At 45.0% G+C, this 19,131-nt stretch overlaps 4 protein-coding genes across 4 annotated transcripts; 2 read left to right on the top strand and 2 right to left on the bottom strand.

Annotated features, from left to right (window-relative positions):
• The first annotated feature begins 439 nt into the window (after positions 1–439).
• On the top strand, positions 440–1,115 carry LOC6543706 (pupal cuticle protein Edg-91). Its single transcript, XM_001971877.3, has 2 exons — positions 440–817; positions 985–1,115. Exons 1-2 carry the CDS (start codon positions 565–567, stop codon positions 1,050–1,052), a joined length of 321 nt encoding a protein of 106 aa, XP_001971913.1. The 5' UTR covers positions 440–564; the 3' UTR covers positions 1,053–1,115.
• A 6,209-nt stretch (positions 1,116–7,324) lies between these two features.
• Positions 7,325–12,895, top strand: LOC6543705 (extensin-1). Its single transcript, XM_001971876.3, has 4 exons — positions 7,325–7,458; positions 7,544–7,637; positions 10,613–10,675; positions 10,732–12,895. The coding sequence occupies exons 2-4, from the start codon at positions 7,629–7,631 to the stop codon at positions 12,631–12,633; spliced, it is 1,974 nt and encodes a 657-aa protein (XP_001971912.1). The 5' UTR covers positions 7,325–7,458; positions 7,544–7,628; the 3' UTR covers positions 12,634–12,895.
• Positions 12,896–13,675: 780 nt separating this feature from the next.
• On the bottom strand, positions 13,676–15,206 carry LOC6543704 (probable nucleoporin Nup58). Its single transcript, XM_026976884.1, has 2 exons — positions 15,146–15,206; positions 13,676–15,080 (listed from the first exon to the last, which is right to left on the bottom strand). The coding sequence occupies exons 1-2, from the start codon at positions 15,146–15,148 to the stop codon at positions 13,710–13,712; spliced, it is 1,374 nt and encodes a 457-aa protein (XP_026832685.1). The 5' UTR covers positions 15,149–15,206; the 3' UTR covers positions 13,676–13,709.
• Positions 15,207–16,845: 1,639 nt separating this feature from the next.
• LOC6543703 lies at positions 16,846–18,802 on the bottom strand. The gene is made up of 2 exons (XM_026977704.1): positions 18,720–18,802; positions 16,846–18,634 (listed from the first exon to the last, which is right to left on the bottom strand). Exons 1-2 carry the CDS (start codon positions 18,720–18,722, stop codon positions 16,961–16,963), a joined length of 1,677 nt encoding a protein of 558 aa, XP_026833505.1. The 5' UTR covers positions 18,723–18,802; the 3' UTR covers positions 16,846–16,960.
• Positions 18,803–19,131: the final 329 nt, after the last annotated feature.

Genomic DNA, 19,131 nt, shown 5'->3' with positions numbered 1-19,131 from the left:
GGAAGAGAGATAAATTAGAGTGGATCGATAGCGAAGAGTAGAGAAATCGGTATACATTATGTAAGCAAATGAATTCCTGGCCTTTAAAGAAAAGAAGCGGGGCACTGCCCATTGCGACATTGACCCCACTGATCGCAGCCAGTCGGCTGAGTGGCTGGTGGAGTGGGCGGTGGGTGGCAAGAGAAAAACAGGCAAACAAACATTGGTTGCCCCAAAGCATTGTAATTAGTAGTCGGTCATGCAAGAAATAGAAGCCTCCCACCAACCCCTCTCTTGGCGAATTCATTGATGTTTTGGAGGGGTTTTCTTTGAATTGTTAGAAGCACACGCAGCTGGAGTCGCTCAAATTGAAGGGGGAACCGTTTTTCGCTTAGACAATTGTTTTGTCGCTGCGCATTGATGGCAATGCGGCGTTGCAAGAATCGCTATTTGGCCATTATAAAAGCCCACTGCACGTTTTCAGCGTCAGTCAGTCAGTTTTTGTAAGCCTCGAGTGGCATTTCCATTTCCATTCCCAATCCGTCGTTGTAAGCCCAAAGGAAATCCGCCGAAATACTCACCAAGATGTTCCAAGCCAGAATCGTTTGCCTGCTGCTCGCCTTCTTCCTGTTGGCCACGTTCTTTACCGGATCTGAGGCCCTGCCACGCCCACAGGAGGGTCGGGAGGAGGGCGGCGATCAGGAGGCGAATGTAGAGGCTGAGGAGAAGGATCTGGAGGGGGCTGCATCCTTTGGATACGGATACTACTCATCGCCCTACTTGGGTGGCTACTACGGCGGATATTGGCCACATTACAGCGGCAGTTACTACGGCATTGGTAAGAATAGAAGACGAAAAGACGAAACTACTTTCTTTAAAGAGACACTAAAGAAAAAAGTAATCGGAAAATGAGTGATATGGCTTAAAATAATTGCTTTAAACTTCGTATCTTAAATTGTTGATGAAGACCAGCTGTGTATGATGTGTGAACTTACTTACTCGCAGGTTATCCCTACTATGGAGGTTACTATGGACTGCATCATCACCATGGACACTATGGACACTACTTCTAGGAAGGATTCTTAATCCGTCCAGATATACTTTAACAGCCTCAGTAGAATTCAATCAGCACCAGACATCTACCAGCACTAGAACAAATAGTATACTTAGTAATACTTGTAGAGTCCAACAAAGATAGCGTCAATAGCCAGCACTAGCCTCAATAGCCAGACGATGCGTTCTTGACCGGACAGCGAACAGATTAACTGCACTGCCCCTTGTGCAAGGATAATTGCTTCAATAAAGCAGAAAATCACAAAAAAGAGTACAACCAACTAAATATTATATAAATAAATGTTATACTTTGTATAAATTAATGCCTGCGTGCTTGATGGCTACTGTTGATTGTCTTAATTTTACTTTTAGCTCGTTATTTTATTCCATCGTAAAAAACTCATGAAGCACCCAGCTAATTTGAAATTCAAATGAAGCCAAACAAACATTGACTCCATATCGCTGGCCTAATCTAATTAATAGGGGTTTTATTTCAGAAGCAAATTAATTGTACAAATTGGCAAGAACTTAAGCGGACGTTGGCCGTAAATGTTTGGCAATAAACGGCAGAAAAGTACAACTCTGCTTCGGTTATTTGACTCCTGTTGTGCCACTCGGCGTATGCGTAATTTATGATTGAAATCGTGGAATCGCTTAAGACGAGCGAGCATTGTGTACGCCAAGTGTCTCAGATTCTCAACACAACCGCACTGAGCGGTGCTGCCCAAGACTATTTGTCTTGATCGGATTTTGACAGGCAACAATCGGATATTGGAAGTCAGACATCAAGTCCGAAAGGTCACGGAAGTGACGGACAATGGACATCTGAGATTAACGGCCGGCAGACGGCGGCGATGGTGCGACAATAACCGTTTGATTTCACAGAGGAACTTTAGCATAAATTTTGGTCACTTAATCTAAGGTCAATGGGTAACCGAGAAAAGAAACTTTAATTGACCACTGCATTGACACTTTTCCTCGTGGCTTACAAACGTCAAAATCAAGAACGTTTCATCGATTTTCTTTGATTTATATCACGTTCCGATGGCCAGATATATCTGTAGACAATAAAAGCGTTAAATTGGATATTAAATGATCGTTTAGCATTTCATTGTTGATCTGAAGCGTGACTTAGCTCAAAATATCGCTTAGATATGATTATTATTTATTCATCATCTTGGAATGACTCACTTAAAAAAATTTGCCAAAATGAATACAAGAAAACTCGTTTTAATTAGAGCGAGGAAGACTTTTGTCTGTTTAGCTTCTGCTCTTTGTGGCTCAATAAATTCAGTCAGCTGACTGTAGCACCGACATTCATTGCACTTTCTCACAGTTACCGGATTTCGCCAATGGGTATCCCTAGATCATTTCGAAAGATCAGACTGATGATGTGGCTAATTGTTTGTTTGTTTTAGTTAATTTTACCCAAAGCTGTTTGCGTTTCGTTGACGTTTTTCTTCTATTTATTACTTTCATTAATTGAAAAGTATATATTCAAAATCATTGAAAAATGTTCACCCATTGTTATAGGAAAAAACCACTGGAATTATATAAACGAACTTCTTTGTGGTTTTTTATGCTGAGTTATTGTATCTTGCGTGGTATTTAATTTGGGCATCGCACACTCGAGTTCAAGTGCAGGAATTGAGAGAAGTAGAGCATATTGGTTTGAAATAAAAATAACTTAAACTAAAGAAATTTGTAATATGATAAAAACAATAATAAAACTTTTAGGTATTTTAATAAATTATTTTCGAGCTGATTAAAAAAAAACTAAAAAAATTATGAAAATTACATTTTGCAATTACTTTTGAGCCACTGTATATTGTCCGTATTTTTTGATTACAAAAAAAACCAACTAATAATTTGATTTGTATCCGAGTACCTGCTTGTTTATTCATGCGTGGGTCGCTTTATATCTCAATTAGATGCTAAGGCGATCATCATTAGCGGAATGGTGGCGACTGCATTCAAAGCGCAGTCCGCACTTGATGCGATAATAATTTCAGTACAGTAAATTATCAATCTATATGCCGATGGCATTAATTCCTCGTACCCGTCAGCAAGTCGGCTTAGAGGTGTCGCAATCTGGATTCAGAGGCAGCAGCAGCAGCAGTCATTTTGAGAAGTTCCTGCTGCGACAGGTTCGTGTCTTAAGTCTTTCGTCTTTCGTGGAATTAACATATCAAGCACGTATTATTTCAGGTCGAACAACAATCCCCATCCGCAATGTTGTGGCAGTCCCGGGCCAGTACTCGATTCTTCCTTGCCACCAAGGACGCTGCGGCTTAAACGCACTTGAACCGCTTTAAAATTATACACTGGAAAATGTTATTTGTATTTAAGAAAATGTTAAGAGTTAAATATTAATTTTATTTGAGTAAATTCTTGCATTCCACATCTGTTTAAAAGTAAAATTAAACAGCTCTTTCCTTAATATCAGGCTTGGAATTTTTCCTGCACTGGCATCCTGGATTTGGCCCTCAAAATTGGCCATTGAACTTGCTGCAAAACTTGTTTTTCCCCTCGCTTTCTTATGGTTTCTGCCGCAGTTGCTGGCGTGGCTTTTGTGGTTAAGAGTCGAGGCGAGTTGGTCGGATTGTAATGCTAAGCATTTTGCATACCAAAGGTATTAAAGTCTTTCGACTTTGACCTTGCCCAATCTGATCTCGCGTAGGTGAATAGAGCACAGCAGGGTTTACCTTAATGTGTGTGGCATGCTCGACTTGGCAAGAGGCAAGGGCGATCAGTTGTGGCAAAGCGACCCACCGACAAGTCCGCTCCAAATGCAACAGACCAGAAACCAGACCGAATAAACAGAACTTCTAGGCTTTGGAGACTGCTCGTTATTTTATTTCAAGTCAAGCTCTTTAATTAGCTGTTAACTTCCGCAACATTTGCGCCAAAGAACGCTTGTCTTGTCTTACCAAAAAAATAAAACACAAAATTCCGAGATACAAGCAACTCCCAACCAAGTATTTATTCGTTGTGGGTGCGTTCAATGGCTGAAAGTGATTTATGAACGCCTGCTGAGCCATAAATATGTATGGCAATTGTTTCGCTTCGATTTGCTAAGCCATTTTAGGCTTTAATCAAAGTGCTTAGTACTGGGAACTAGTCTACTAGTCTCCGCGACGGAAACGACGCTCTGCCCAAAAACTAAATCAAAAGCTTCCATTAGCCAAGTTAGCACACAAGTGCTGACAGGAAGTTCTCATCTCTCGGTTCTAGCCATGAATTATGACCAAGTTTGTCCAAGAAGCGACGAAGCGTTTTAGAAAGGCGAAATCCTGTGCCACTAAGGTCACATTCTGGTTCGATCAAATACACCAGAACCCGTTCTCCAGTCACTTCCTCTTTTGTAACAGGATCAGCTTGGGATTCCGCTTCATGTGCTGGCCATTAAGCGGGTATTCTGGTTCTCAGCCGTCGGATGCCGCGGCGACCTTGAGACGAGAGTGCAAAAAATCTGTTCAGATGTTCGCTGCTGCCCCGATCTCTCGGTGTGTAGGTTGCAATTAAGCTGAACTTGTTATGGTCGCCGGTTTCACTTCGGTTGCTCACCGACGTTGGCTTTATGACCGAAAAAAATGTGCTTAATGAAAACGAACCGACGCCCCATCCATCTCACAGTGCCTGCGCCTCTCCACCTGCCCCCCACTTTTAGCTAATCGCTCCGAAAGTTGTTATAAATTTGTCACTTAAATTCATTACATCGATTGGCTCCATTGTCACTCGCGTAATTAGATATTGATGAATGGTCCTTTGTGGGTGGTTAACTCAACGGGTGGGGTATGTAAGCTGTTACAAGGATTTTGTGCTCAAACTTTAAATTCTTCTAAACAATTTCTTAAAAATTGCGATGGAATCTAATTTTGTATTTAATGTCTTAAAGTAAAACTGGTGAATATTCAAAGGACACTAAATAGCTAACCTCAACGCTTTTTTGCATTTTTAAATTATAAAATTTTTCAAATACATTTTAAAGGGTATTGGAAGCAGTGTCTGTTGAAGCTTAGCTTGAATTAGTCACTGATTATTGCAAATTTATTTGCAAAACATTTGTAGCAGTTCGATTTATACAAGTACTAAACGTCATGTACTTTATAACACACATTTTCTGAACATTTAAATAAATCTAGCTTAAATTTAATTAGCTCGTGTTTGAGTCATTTACCTTCTGGTGTTTATTAATAGCCAACCCCATCATCTAAATTAAAAGGGTATGACAGACTGCGCCTTCTCGAGTTTTACTTTCATTTGTCATATTTGATTATTTATTTGTGAATATTTCGTATCAGTTCGATTTGAACATGAGGTAAAGGGCCCCGAGGTTTAATGAACTGTTGGCGGATTTGTTTTTGGTGAAAACCATTGGTGCTGAATCACCTGCTGATTATTATTGTTGGTTGTTGGTTTTATGAGCGTTTACCTTGCGGTTGACGCTGCTGGCGAATCATTTGTATGCCACGGGCGAAATTGTCCCAGCGAAATGCATAAAAACTTCAGGTGGCTTATATTATTTATAGACTGGATACACTGAATTTTAATCAGGTTCTAGCCACATCTTAGTTGCAGTGTTAATCCCAGTTAATTTTAATTCATTATTTTACTTCCAAATTGTAGAGAATCAGAATGCTTGCTTATAGCTTAAAATTCCTGAGTGATTTGCTTCGCATTTGCGGGGATGCTAAGTAGTTGTTAAAAGCTTTTAGTTTTAGTGCTAAGCCGCTTAGGCGAATAGAATTTCCAGTTAGCCACGCAAATAGAACGCCGGCTGAAATGCGACTCATCTGTGGTCATCTCTGATCTAGCTCTCTGGTTTTTAAATAATCGGCTGGCAATAAACGATTTCAGTTCAAGTTGTTAATGGCATTTCGTTATGTTTCATAGTTTTGAAAGTTGAAATACTTGAGTCGAATCAAATGCTTGCTGTACAACACAAAGTATCTTGTACGGGTATCTTCCGGTTTTTCGTTCGATTTATGATTATGATTATTAATAATTGAATTTCTATTTGTTCGACGAGCCGTGAACATAGACCAGCATCTTTTTGTACCTTTGTTTCGCTTGCAGGGTTTTTTCTTCTTCTTCTTCGTTTTTTTGATGATTAGAGCTTAATTTAATGGAATCAACAATGGAGACCGTTGCTTGATCGATTGTCTAATTTGTCAGGCAAAGGATTAGTACGAAAATCAACATTAATAAGCCATTAAATGCGGCATGAACAAGGTTTTGCCCCCTCATCTCCCCCTCCTTGACAGGAAAAGGGTGCAGTTCCGCTTGATTGATGAAAATGAACCGAAGCTATCTGATCGCTTTTCACACTTTTGGCCAGCTCCACTTCTACTTCCACTCGGCTGGAGTTCTTTTTCCCGTCATTCAAGCCAACTGCCATCTAAGGTCATTCAACAGCCCAAATAAAAGCAAATCAAAACAGCTTCAAATTTAGATTTTGGGTGTTCTTTTTGCACTGCGATCGATATAAAATCAATCAAGGTCATCGCATCTCAACTCACTTCAAACGGTAGCAAAACTGCAAGGCAAAATGGTATTCAATATTATGGCACGCTTGCGTACGAGTTTCGGAAGTCATGAAAAGATTTTTGTTGAGATCTATTAAGATCAGTGTTGTTAAATATGTAAACTCGATATTTATGAGTAAGCAACTATCATTTTAATTGGACCTAAGCTTTTGGCTTTGCAAAATGTCCGGATAAATAGGGTTAGAATAAACGGCAGTTTGTAGTTTTGGATAAGTTACCTTTCTTGATATGATTTTATAACAAATGAGTCAAGGTTCAGAAAAGTATTCAAAGTTGTCAAATCTTCCAACTTCTTTAGTTTTATATTTCATGACCTATATTACTTTTTTCACAAACATTTATTTCCGTTTTTTTCATTTTATTCAATTTAAATTTTCTCTGCGCCGAGGCACTTCTCATACTCAAGGTCGTTCCATTGCTGTTTTGGGCGCACAGTGATGGCAATTTGTAGGCCAATTTTCGTGACTACTTGTGCAGTTTGTAAAGCCACAGCAAAGCACATTTAAGCCCGGAGGAGGAACTATGAAATAGATTAGCACCCCGAATGAGGCCTAATTGTGGGCACGCACGGAATACACCACAGGTGGCATTCTTCTGTCCACAGACCCGTCCCACCTGGATTCAATCGGCGCGGCGGTACGATATGGCTGCACTGCGCATGCGTGGCGACTGCCGAGCGATTCGATCGGGCGTCTTCGGCAGCAGAGTCTTATAAATACGCCGGGCGTCGGCGCAGTTTTTGTTATTTGAACTTCAAATTTGCTCGAGATCGCTTCGTCTCGCGCACTCGGCCGCTAGCGAAACGCGCGCGTTTTATTGGCGATTTGGTAGCGTTTTCTGTGCCGCCTTTTCCGCGGCGATTTTGCGATCTTTACAAGTGGGTAGCTGTTTGCCATAAACAGAGTGACTTCTATATAGAACTTTTTGGATGTAAATAAGTGGTGTTCGTAAATATATTTTAGGTGCTGACGCAAGTGGTGCTGTTAATCTGAACCGATCTGATCTGCTATTGAATCGCAAAACGCGTTGTTGCATCACGACTCGAGAATGAAGATGGTGAGTGTGCTGGTGTTGCAGTGCGAAACGAGTGCACCGAAATGTGCGAACAATCAGGCCATAATCGTAACATTGTGGCGGCTAGAATCGGCAATGGATCCCAGAAATATTCACACTTTTTTGAGGTGCAGTTGCATGCTGCACTCGGCAGTTTGCTGCAGATCTGCAGCCTGCAACTCGGCAGTTGGCCTGCTGGCATCCCATGAGTTGTCTGTCAAACAAAATTGCCCAACGCCAAAGAGTTTCTAAAAAGCGACAGCGACGAAAAACAAACAAACTTACAGAAACAAAAACAAAAACAGAAACAGATACGACTCCGCGCTCCGAGTGGAGGAGTCGCATGGTAAATTTGCATAAATGGCGCTACAATTGAAGAAAATCGGTACAAGTACAAATAAAATAACAGAAAACAGCTGGCAGCAGTCATCAGTCAGATGCGAAGACGGCGACATACACATAGAGAAAGGATCAATGCAATACATACCTTTCTTTTATTCTTTTCAAAATTCAATAAGAATTATTCAGATATATATACTCTTTTTCCTTTCATTAAAAAAAAGGTCATTAGAATTCAGATCAATTAATTGTCTGACAAGATGTGTTATTTTATAGCCATTTCCCACCATCTATTTAATATTTATTATATTTATAACCAAATTCATTTTTCCCGTACTCCAGAATTTAATTCATGAATTTCACAAGACAACTGAAAATTTCTTTCTGTGCTGACCTGCGGCAATGGTAACTGCATTGGGTGATTCCACCGGCTCCGAAACCGAGTCCGCTGCCAATGACTGACTCACTCGAGGGCGACTCCGGAGTTGCGACCGGAAGTGCTCATAACCGACCGTTCCAATCCGCCCTGCGCTGAGTTGCTCTTCACGCTTGCTCGTGTTCTTGGCCATTTCAAGAGCGGCTAAGCGGGCCACGAGATTTGGCAATAAGCCCTGGCTGCTGAATAGGTTTAAATGAGTCAATGGGTGCCCAGAACCAGTGTTGAGCAACAGCAATTAACACCGAGCGCCAAAATGATTTTCCCAAGGTCGTCACACCACATATAAATAGATGTGCTGGCTTTGGTTTTATGATGTGATTTCACACGCTTCAATTGTGACAATTAACGCCCCCCGTTTCGCGGCATTTGTCGCCGGAATTGTCAAAGTTTTAGGTGTTTTTCTCTGTTTGTTTGAATTCAGGGCCTAGGAAAATGACTCGACATCATCGAGATTCAGATTCTGTGTTAAAAAAGTTCCAGCGGCGGGCGCACCTCGAGTAGTAGACCTCACCCACTTTACACACTCTTCAAAACTTCATCTATTCAAGCCACACAGAATTATGCCACTCGAGATGACGCCGCACATTCGGACAGGTATTTTGTAATGGGTGCTTTAATTACGAGCTTGTAGATTGGTATGGTGAAACTTTCAATTAAGGTCAACAGGAAAACGGATATGTATATCTTAATTTGTCTTACCCATGTTCATTTTGGATTAGCAGAAATCGTAGGATACCATCTATGGCATTATTCTAAAGTGAATATTAACAAAGATAAACATCGAGAGCAGTATTCATGTTATGCGACACCTGTGTGCGTCACTGCCATAAAAAAAATTACTTTTCAACCCAAAACTTAATTGGGCTCTGACTTTAATGGATATACACATATCAACGCGAGTTGTCAACTAATAACGCAACAGAAAGCCAAGTTTACGGGGGTTAGAACTAGTTTCTTGAGGTGCCTGCGATTCATGCCACAAGTTGAATGAAGATTGGCAAATCCGCTAGAATTTAAGGCCCGACAGCTGACAAGCCGCTTGAGTACCGCACAAGTGGCATTTTTCCATAACAATTTATCAAAGAGGTAAAGAAAAAATAAGAAACATAATCATAAATCCATAAGAACATTGCGTGGGATGGCTTAAACTATTTCCATTTGATTGAGATGATCTCTCCGTTTGACGCGACTTTTGTTCCATTTTTATATAACATGATTTTTTGTTGAGTTTTTTGCTGCTATTGTCTTGATTCAATTAAGGTTTTTGTTTTAATGGCCCGTGTTTAACGACTCTGGCTTGAGCGCACTCGTAGAAGCCGTTTAAGTTTATTTTTAGTTTTATTTTCGGCAAATTTATGTGCTTTAATTTGAGAAATGGAATTCCGGGTTCCAAAGATGGTTTGGCTAAGCAGATAAAGGTTTTCACTGCCTCTCTCAAAGTGTGTTATCTACGGCTTAATTAGTGCTTGCCGAATTGCTAGTTTTGAATTAACATAAATCCAAGCGATTGGAGGCACTTAAATCTAATTTAATTTTAGCATCTTCTCGGGTTTATCGAACCGGTCGGCGTGACTTTGCCATCAAGTGACAGTGTTTTGTCTGACTATCCACGAGGTTATTCACACAAGCCTGGTATTTAGAACATTTCTAGGCGGTCCAGATCGGTTCGATAAACTAATGGGCAATGTGGCAGATGCTACGACCTTGACTCTGACTGTTGCCCGCGGCAGCTACCAGTTTTTATTTATCTATTTTTTTTATTTGTTAAGTGCAACCACATGCGGGCTTGCTGTAGGCCCGGTTTATACCGCCTTTGCCAATAATCAATCAACGCATGGGCAATTAGCGCACGAAAATGCGTTTAATTTGGCTTTCGACTTGTTAATTAATAATGTGCTTAGAAAGCCTTCGTTGAACGTGACTTAATTGGATTGTGAGCGTAGTGCCGAATTCTTAGCCAAAAATTGATAGTGTCAAAAGCTGACAATGGCCGTTTGCAAAATTGTCGAGCCTTAATTATATGCGGAAATTTTCGATGCTCTGACGCCACTGAAAATAACCATAAACGGTCGAGGCCCACGTAGATATTGTCAGTCACTCTGGCTAAATATAAATATACATAAATGTCAAAGATAAATATAAGGATCATTACTGTTTTTGGCACTAAATTATATTTACATTTTTCTTTTTTTTTTTGCAGCAGATTCGTGTGCTTAGCCTGGCTTTGATCGCTCTAAGCCAGAGCTACTTTACTGCGGCCCAGGTATGCCGATGATATCTCATTAATGTAAGCATACTAACTAATTGAATCCTTTGCAGGGCTATGACTATCCAAAACCGAAGGTGGCCTTCACCGATGGGTATTCGTATCCGCAGCCGGCCATTCCATTCCCGCCACCACTCCCTAAAGTTGTGGAGTCCAGTGGCTACTCCTACCCAAAGCCAGCCGTTTCCTTCCCGCCAGCACAGCCCAAGTACACGCCGCCAGTACAGCAGATCATTCCGCAGGAACCCAAACTGGTCAGTGGGTACTCCTATCCCAAGCCAGTGGTCCCCTTCCCGCCACCAACGCAGCCCCCACAGATAAGGGTGACATCACCGCCGGTCGTGGGATACGCTTATCCTACACCATCGGTTCCCTTCCCCCAGCCAAAGCAAGGATACGATTACCCCAAGCCAGCTGTTCCATTCCCGCCGCCAACTGCTCCACCACAAAAGTACTTGCCACCTGTAACCACAACTCAAGCGCCACCTCCTCAAGTGAAACTGGGATACGACTATCCCAAGCCCGCCATTCCATTTCCACCACCTACTGCCCCGCCACAGAAGTATCTTCCTCCGGTGACCACTACACCTGCTCCACCACCACCACCACCGCCGACTAAGAAGTACCTGCCACCCCCTCAAGTCAAGCAGGGATACGATTATCCTAAGCCAGCAATTCCATTCCCACCACCCACGAACCCACCACAGAAATACCTGCCTCCCGTTGTGCCCACCAGTCCTCCTGTGCCAAAATACATTCCACCACCTACACCTACCTACATTCCACCACCACCAAAGAAGCAAGGATATGACTATCCAAAGCCCGTCATTCCATTCCCACCACCCACTGCTCCTCCACAGAAGTACCTGCCTCCTGTGACCACAACGCAAGCACCACCACCTCCACCACCCAAATACCTGCCACCCCCTCAGGTGAAACAGGGCTACGACTATCCCAAGCCAGCTATTCCATTCCCACCACCAACTGCTCCACCACAGAAATATTTGCCACCTGTAACCACCACGAAGGCACCTCCTCCACCACCTACTGCTAAATACCTTCCTCCACCACAAGTGAAGCAAGGTTACGATTACCCCAAACCCGTCGTTCCTTTCCCAGCTCCCACAAACCCACCACAGAAATACCTGCCACCTGTTGTGCCCACGACTCCACCACAGCCCAAGTACTTGCCACCTCCGAAGCCAACAAACCCACCGCAGCCCAAGTATCTGCCTCCCCCTCAGCCCAAGTCGGGCTATGATTACCCAAAACCAGTCATTCCATTCCCACCACCAACAAACCCACCACAGAAATACTTGCCACCTGTTGTGCGCACGACTCCACCCCAGCCCAAGTACTTGCCACCTCCGAAGCCAACAAACCCACCGCAGCCCAAGTATCTGCCACCCGCACAGCCTAAGTCGGGCTACGATTACCCAAGACCCGCCGTTCCATTCCCACCACCCACTAATCCGCCGCAAAAGTACCTACCACCACCAGTGATTCCAACTTCACCACCAGTCCCAAAATATCTGCCACCTACAAACCCACCTACGGTCAAGTACTTGCCCCCGGTGCAGGTGAAGCAGGGTTACGACTATCCCAAGCCCGCCATTCCATTCCCACCACCCACTGCCCCACCACAGAAGTACTTGCCACCAGTGACCACAACTCCAGCTCCACCACCTCCCACATCCAAGTACCTGCCTCCACCTCAAGTGAAGCAAGGGTACGACTATCCCAAGCCCGCCATTCCCTTCCCACCACCCACGAATCCCCCGCAAAAGTACATTCCCCCCGTTGTGCCAACCAGCCCGCCCACCCCCAAGTACCTTCCACCCCCTCAGGTGAAGCAGGGTTACGACTACCCCAAGCCAGTAATTCCATTTCCCCCACCCGCCCCCAAGTCCGTGGGCTATTCCTACCCGAAGCCGGCGATCGCATTCGACTTTTGAACAACTCATCCGTCGATCGGCCACCCATCACTGATTAATTGACACAATTGCCTCTGTGTGCGCATAGTGATTCTTAGGAACGTACGAAATTGAATAATTGTAGTCTACTGTAATGTTTTATTTAATACCTATCATTAATGATGTACCGGGGATCTTGCCTGCGGAATCTCCAATCGAACTTAGTCATTAAAATATGTTTTTTAAACTTATGTTTTAAAGATTACGAAAAACTGCCGAATTAAAAACGACAATGTGAATGTTAGGCTATTGCTGTTTTCTTTCAATGGCTCAAAGGGTACCAAATATCAGAGCAACAGCACATCTGATCCACAATGATAATTGCTTTGAATCAGATCTACTCACATACTTTTAGACATCGCAGATCATTGTGCTCGCCAGCCGGAAAGTATAATACAAATGGGCAACGAAAAAATAATTATACTCATAGACCTTAGATTTGAAACGTGGTTAGACGATAACATTGAAATAATTTAAGCGGCAAAGCTGCTACAAGAAATATAAGTAGTCTTACTTTTGATTTATTGCTTTACATTGAGGATTTTGGTAATAGTCTGATGCATTTAGAATAACACTGTGTTACAAATTGGAACCATAATTAAAGGGCTTTCTTAACCCTAAAAACTGCCGCTAGAGACCTAGCTCCATAACTTCAGCCCGTAAGTATATAATTTATAAACAATTTATAACAAGTATGCCCCGAATGATCATATCGTTGACTTTCAACTTGAATCTTCAGACGACAATGCACTTGCTGAACAAAAAATTCATTTCGGATCATTAATCGAGTTTCCGCATCTCGAACTAAACTAGTTTTTTCAGCAGGTGGATAGTCTCCGCTTGACGACACCTCGGTATTAATGCCTAAGACTCATTGGCTTTAATGACCCAAGATTCTTACTCTATTACGCAATGTTATTGTTAGGCAAATAAGGGGGCTCCCGTCAATAGGATTTCCTGTTAGTCGTTTAAGTAATAAAGCAGTTCAAGTATTTTTCAATATTTTTATTATTTATGACTTTCTCAGTTTCAGGAGTTTTCTCGGTTCGCTGGAGCCTCTAGTAACGGTGACGGCGGAGGACCCGGCGACGCTGGGTCTTGTAGCGGTATCCATCGCTGGCGGAGAAGGAGTGGGCGGGCGCAGAGGCGGCGGTCTCGTAGCTCTCAGCTGGGGCGCTTGCGGCGCCGGTGTAGAACTCGGGAGCAGAGTAGCTCTGAGCGGGAGCAGCGTAGGAGGCAGCTGGAGCGGAAGCAGCAGCGGTGTAGGTGGCAGCGGGAGCAGAGTAGCTCTGAGCAGGAGCAGCGTAGGAGACAGCTGGAGCGGAAGCAGCAGCGGTGTAGGTGGCAGCGGGAGCAGAGTAGCTCTGAGCAGGAGCAGCGTAGGAGACAGCTGGAGCGGAAGCAGCAGCGGTGTAGGTGGCAGCGGGAGCAGAGTAGCTCTGAGCAGGAGCAGCGTAGGAGACAGCTGGAGCGGAAGCAGCAGCGGAATAGGTGGCAGCTGGAGCAGAGTAGCTCTGAGCGGGGGCGGAGTACACTGGAGCTGGGGCAGAGGCTACTGGGGGCAGGTAATCGTTGGAGGGCAGGTGGCTCACATCACGACGATGACGGCGGAGGACTCGGCGACGCTGGGTCTTGTAGCGGTATCCATCGTTGGCGGAGAAGGAGTGGGCAGGAGCAGAAGCAGCGGTTTCGTAGCTCTCAGCGGAGACAGCAGGTGCGGCCTGGAAGACTGGAGCGGGAGCGGAAGCTGCTGGGGGCAGGTACTCACTGGTTGGGGCAGAAGCGGCTTCCTGGATGGGGGGCAGGTAGTCGTTGGCGGGCTCACCACGACGATGACGGCGGAGGACGACGCGCTTGTGGGTCTTGTAGCGGTATCCATCGTTGGCCGAGAAGGTGTGGGCGGGCTCAGAGGCAGCGGTCTCGTATGACTCAGCGGGAGCGGAGTAGGACACAGCTGGGGCGGCAGCGGCAGCGGTGTAGGTCTGAGCTGGAGCAGCATAAGACACAGCAGGAGCTGATGCAGCAGCGGTGTAGGTGGCAGCAGGGGCGGCGTAGGACACAGCTGGAGCGGCGTAGGACACAGCTGGGGCAGAAGCAGCAGCGGTGTAGGTGGCAGCAGGAGCGGCGTAGGACACAGCTGGGGCAGAGGCAGCAGCGGTGTAGGTGGCAGCAGGAGCGGCGTAGGACACAGCTGGAGCAGCATAAGACACTGCTGGAGCAGAAGCAGCAACGGAATAGCTGGACTCAACGGGAGCGGAGTAGGAGGCAACTGGAGCCGAGGCCTCTACGCTGTAGCTCTGGGCAGGAGCGGAGTAGGAAGCCACGGGAGCCGAGGCGACTCCACTGCTGGGTGGCAGGTACTGGCTGGATGGCAGGTGGCTGACATCGGCGGCCACGGCGGCGATGAAGGCGCAGAACAAGAAGAATTTCTGAAATGGATCAAAATGGACATATAAGTTGATTATCCTTAAGCAGCACCGGACCTGGTTAGTACCATTTTGCTGGGTGCTCGGCTGTCCAGTTGAACGGAGAGTACAAGTGGAAGTGATGCCTTTGACCATGTTCTGTGGCTTATTTATATAATTCTAATCACCGGCCTGCGACGGTAAATTTGCATTTGATTATTTAATTTATGAATTTGTATTTAGTGGCACCGCCAAAACATATCCATTATAGTTTTGCAAGCAGGTTTGTAACGGGTTTTGCAGTCTGCTCAACTCCAGCGAGATCATGAGCCACGATTTGGGAGTCCCCCTTTCTCCCCCGTCCTAACCTCCAAAGCAGCCAAACGGCCACTTAATATTTTTAGTATATTTCATTAATTCTTAGTGGCCAAGATCAGGTTCCATTGTTCCCCCATCCGCGCTCGCCAACTTTTCCCAGGCCAAACGCGTGCCGATTCCGATTCTAATTCCGATCCACCCCAGCTCAATTTGCTTAATTGTCGATAATTATATTGTGGCTTAATTAACTGGTACTAATCGAGTTCTATGACTCCGCGTAATAAAAGCAGATGTTCGATAGCGGAGCAGAGAAAAGACAAAAACAATTGTTAAAAATGCGAAATGGCTGCCGAAAAAGCAATAAAGTTGCGGAAATAAATCACGATCTCAATGTCGAAACAATGATTGTATGTCACCGCCTGAAAGAAAACCTGAACAAAATAACCTGAATACACTTTTGGAAAAATTACCTTCTATAAAGATAAAGTCGAAGAAAAGCATTAATAAAACGAGGTAATTAATTCTCTTCCTCGAACTAGATTCTGCTAAAAACGTGTTGCCCTTTTCCAATATAAATATGCAAATCGTTGGAAAATCAATGAAAAACTATACATTTGGAAATAACATTTAAACAAGATAGAATGCAACCCGTTCTGGAATATCGGTAGACATTGTGTAAAAGAATTCAAACAAATTTTCAAACGCGTGATAGTGACAGTTTTGGGCAAATTGTTGGTGGAAGAGTAGGCGTAGTAAAACGATTTTAGGCAAATCGATAGAAATTTACAAGACTAATAAAAAAATTTAAGAATATCACATTTTTTTAAAATGCCACTTCAAAATCCGATTAAGATTGGTAGAGTTATGGACTTTGGAACTTCAGCCTTGGGACAATTTTTAATTTCTACAACACCAGAAAATTTAAAAATGACAAAAAAAATTAGAAAAAATAAATTTTCAAATTTGAATGCAAATTTTTAGAGAATAGCTCCAGGAGTATTTAGAGGTATGCCACTTCAAAATCCGATTACGATAGGTTGAGTTATGAACCTTAGAACTTCGGTCTTGGGACATTTTTGAATTTCTACAACACCATAACATCAGAAAAATGGCAAAAAAATTTAAAAAAAAGATTCTCATTTTTGCAGAAATATTTAGATCTAAATTTCGATTATATGTCAGATGTAACATAGTTTGCTCTAAGGCAAACAGGCCTTAGGCTCTAATTTCTATAATAAGATAGTGAAATTTTGAATATCTTCTAGCACTTACCCTATTTTTTTTTACATTGGTGAATCATTATTCAGGTTATTCATAAGTAGAAAGGCAAAAATTTAAAATCTTCGCAAGTTTTTGTTATTCATTGGAATATATTCCTTCTTTTTTTTATATATAATTAGATAGAAAAATATTACTTTTCGTTACCCTTTTGTTATACCCAATATCATAAAATTAAAAAAGCGCTCGAATATATGGATTCGTTATCGTATTATTGTATTTGAATGAAAAGGAGGTATTCTAATAGTAGGGTCTGCACTCCAAAATAAGCACAAATCGATCACCTAGTGAAGCCTTTATCGGATGATTTAGTGACGGCGGAACACAACGCGCTTGTGGGTCTTGTAGCGGTATCCATCATTACCCAGGACATGGGCGGGAGCCACATCGACGGTGTTACCAACGGGGGCAAGGAAATCGGTGGTGGGACCAGCCTGAATGGGAGCCGAGTACTCGTTTTGAGAAGCAACGACTGGGGGCAGGTACTCGTTGGACAGCTCGTTGACGTCACGGCGGTGGCGGCGGTAGACAACGCGACGATGAGTCTTGTAACGGTAACCGTCATCGGCCAACTCATGGGCGGGCTCAGCCTCAACCACGACGGGAGCGGGGGCGGCCAGCTGGACAGGGGCGGCGATCTGCACTGGAGCGGCGATCTGAACTGGAGCGGGAGCTGGGGCAGCAACCTGGACTGGTGGCAGATACTCGTTGGAAGGAGCGGCAGCCTGGACAGGTGGCAGGTACTCGTTGGTAGGCAAGTGGCTCACATCACGACGGTGACGACGGAGCACCACACGCCTTTGGGTCTTGTAACGGTAGCCATCATCGGCCAAGATGGTCTCAGGAGCATTCAGCTGGGCAGGAGCGGAGATCTGAACTGGAGCGGGAGCTGGGGCAGCAATCTGGACTGGCGGCAGATACTCGTTGGAAGGAGCGGCAGCCGAGACAGGGGGCAGGTACTCGTTGGAGGGCAGCTCGTTGACATCACGACGGTGACGACGGAGCACCACGCGCCTTTGGGTCTTGTAACGGTAGCCATCATCGCCAAAGATGGTCTCAGGAGCAGCATCAGCGGGAGCCAGGTACTCGTTTTGTGGAGCAGCGACGGGGGGCAGGTACTCGTTGGACAGCTCGTTGACGTCACGGCGGTGGCGGCGGTAGACAACGCGACGATGAGTCTTGTAACGGTAACCGTCATCGGCCAACTCATGGGCGGGCTCAGCCTCAACCACGACGGGAGCGGGGGCGGCCAGCTGGATAGGGGCGGCGATCTGAACTGGAGCGGGAGCTGGGGCAGCAACCTGGACTGGTGGCAGATACTCGTTGGAAGGAGCGGCAGCCTGGACAGGCGGCAGGTACTCGTTGGTAGGCAAGTGGCTCACATCACGACGGTGACGACGGAGCACCACACGCCTTTGGGTCTTGTAACGGTAGCCATCATCGGCCAAGATGGTCTCAGGAGCATTCAGCTGGGCAGGAGCGGAGATCTGAACTGGAGCGGGAGCTGGGGCAGCAATCTGGACTGGCGGCAGATACTCGTTGGAAGGAGCGGCAGCCGAGACAGGGGGCAGGTACTCGTTGGAGGGCAGCTCGTTGACATCACGACGGTGACGACGGAGGACTCGGCGACGCTGGGTCTTGTAACGGTAGCCATCATCGCCAAAGATGGTCTCAGGAGCAGCGTCAGCGGGAGCCAGGTACTCGTTTTGTGGAGCAGCGACGGGGGGCAGGTACTCGTTGGAGGGCAGCTCGTTCACATCACGACGGTGACGACGGAGCACCACGCGCCTTTGGGTCTTGTAACGGTAGCCATCATCGCCAAAGGTGGTCTCAGGAGCAGCGTCAACGGGAGCCAGGTACTCGTTTTGTGGAGCGGCGATGATCTGCTGCTCCTGGACGGGAGGCAGGTACTCGTTGGTGGGCAGGTGGCTGACATCGGCAGCCACTGCTGCGATCACGGCGAAAGCGACCAGGAAGAGTTTCTGCAAGAAACAGTTGGAAAGTTTGTTTAGTTTAGTCCTTTAGTGGTGTTCCGATGGCTGCGATGCCTAAGATGTCGAATCGTACCATATTGTCCGATGAATGGCTTGTTCACAGCAGTAAAACCGAAACTCTAATGAGGAATACGCAGAACCTTTTGGTATTTATACAGATTCTCCGCTCTTCGCTGGCTATTACAGAGCTGGCGTTTTTTGCGGCTCTGCCCAAAAAGACGTCGCTGCCGGCGCACGCGTCTGTAAATTCGCACGGCTTCGGCTTTGGTTTTGCTGGGCTACGAGTTCTAAGCCGCTCTTTGCGGCTCAAACGCAGCTTGGCCAACTCGATTGACGGCGACTGCGACGCTTACATTCGCACAAGCTGAAGCTCGAGAGCAGTTGATGGCTAAAAAAACGTTTAATGGCCAAAATCGTTCGCACGGATTCTCTTAATTGTTTTATTTAATCATATGCAAAAGATTTGATGGACATCAAAGTTTTGG

The sequence above is a fragment of the Drosophila erecta genome, unplaced genomic scaffold (genome assembly GCF_003286155.1).
Source record: "Drosophila erecta strain 14021-0224.00,06,07 unplaced genomic scaffold, DereRS2 tig00000021-arrow-pilon, whole genome shotgun sequence".
NCBI lineage: Eukaryota > Metazoa > Arthropoda > Insecta > Diptera > Drosophilidae > Drosophila > Drosophila erecta.
This window is presented reverse-complemented; position numbering and strand designations above follow the sequence as displayed.

What these genes read in the sequence shown, in the direction of transcription:
- LOC6543706 (XM_001971877.3), top strand. Translation starts at nt 565, where the DNA reads ATGTTCCAAGCCAGAATCGTTTGCCTGCTGCTCGCCTTCTTCCTGTTG. An exon ending in CGGCAGTTACTACGGCATTG is followed by an intron (nt 818 to 984) that starts GTAAGAATAGAA and finishes ACTTACTCGCAG; the next exon opens with GTTATCCCTACTATGGAGGT.
- LOC6543705 (XM_001971876.3), top strand. An exon ending in GCTACTTTACTGCGGCCCAG is followed by an intron (nt 10,676 to 10,731) that starts GTATGCCGATGA and finishes AATCCTTTGCAG; the next exon opens with GGCTATGACTATCCAAAACC.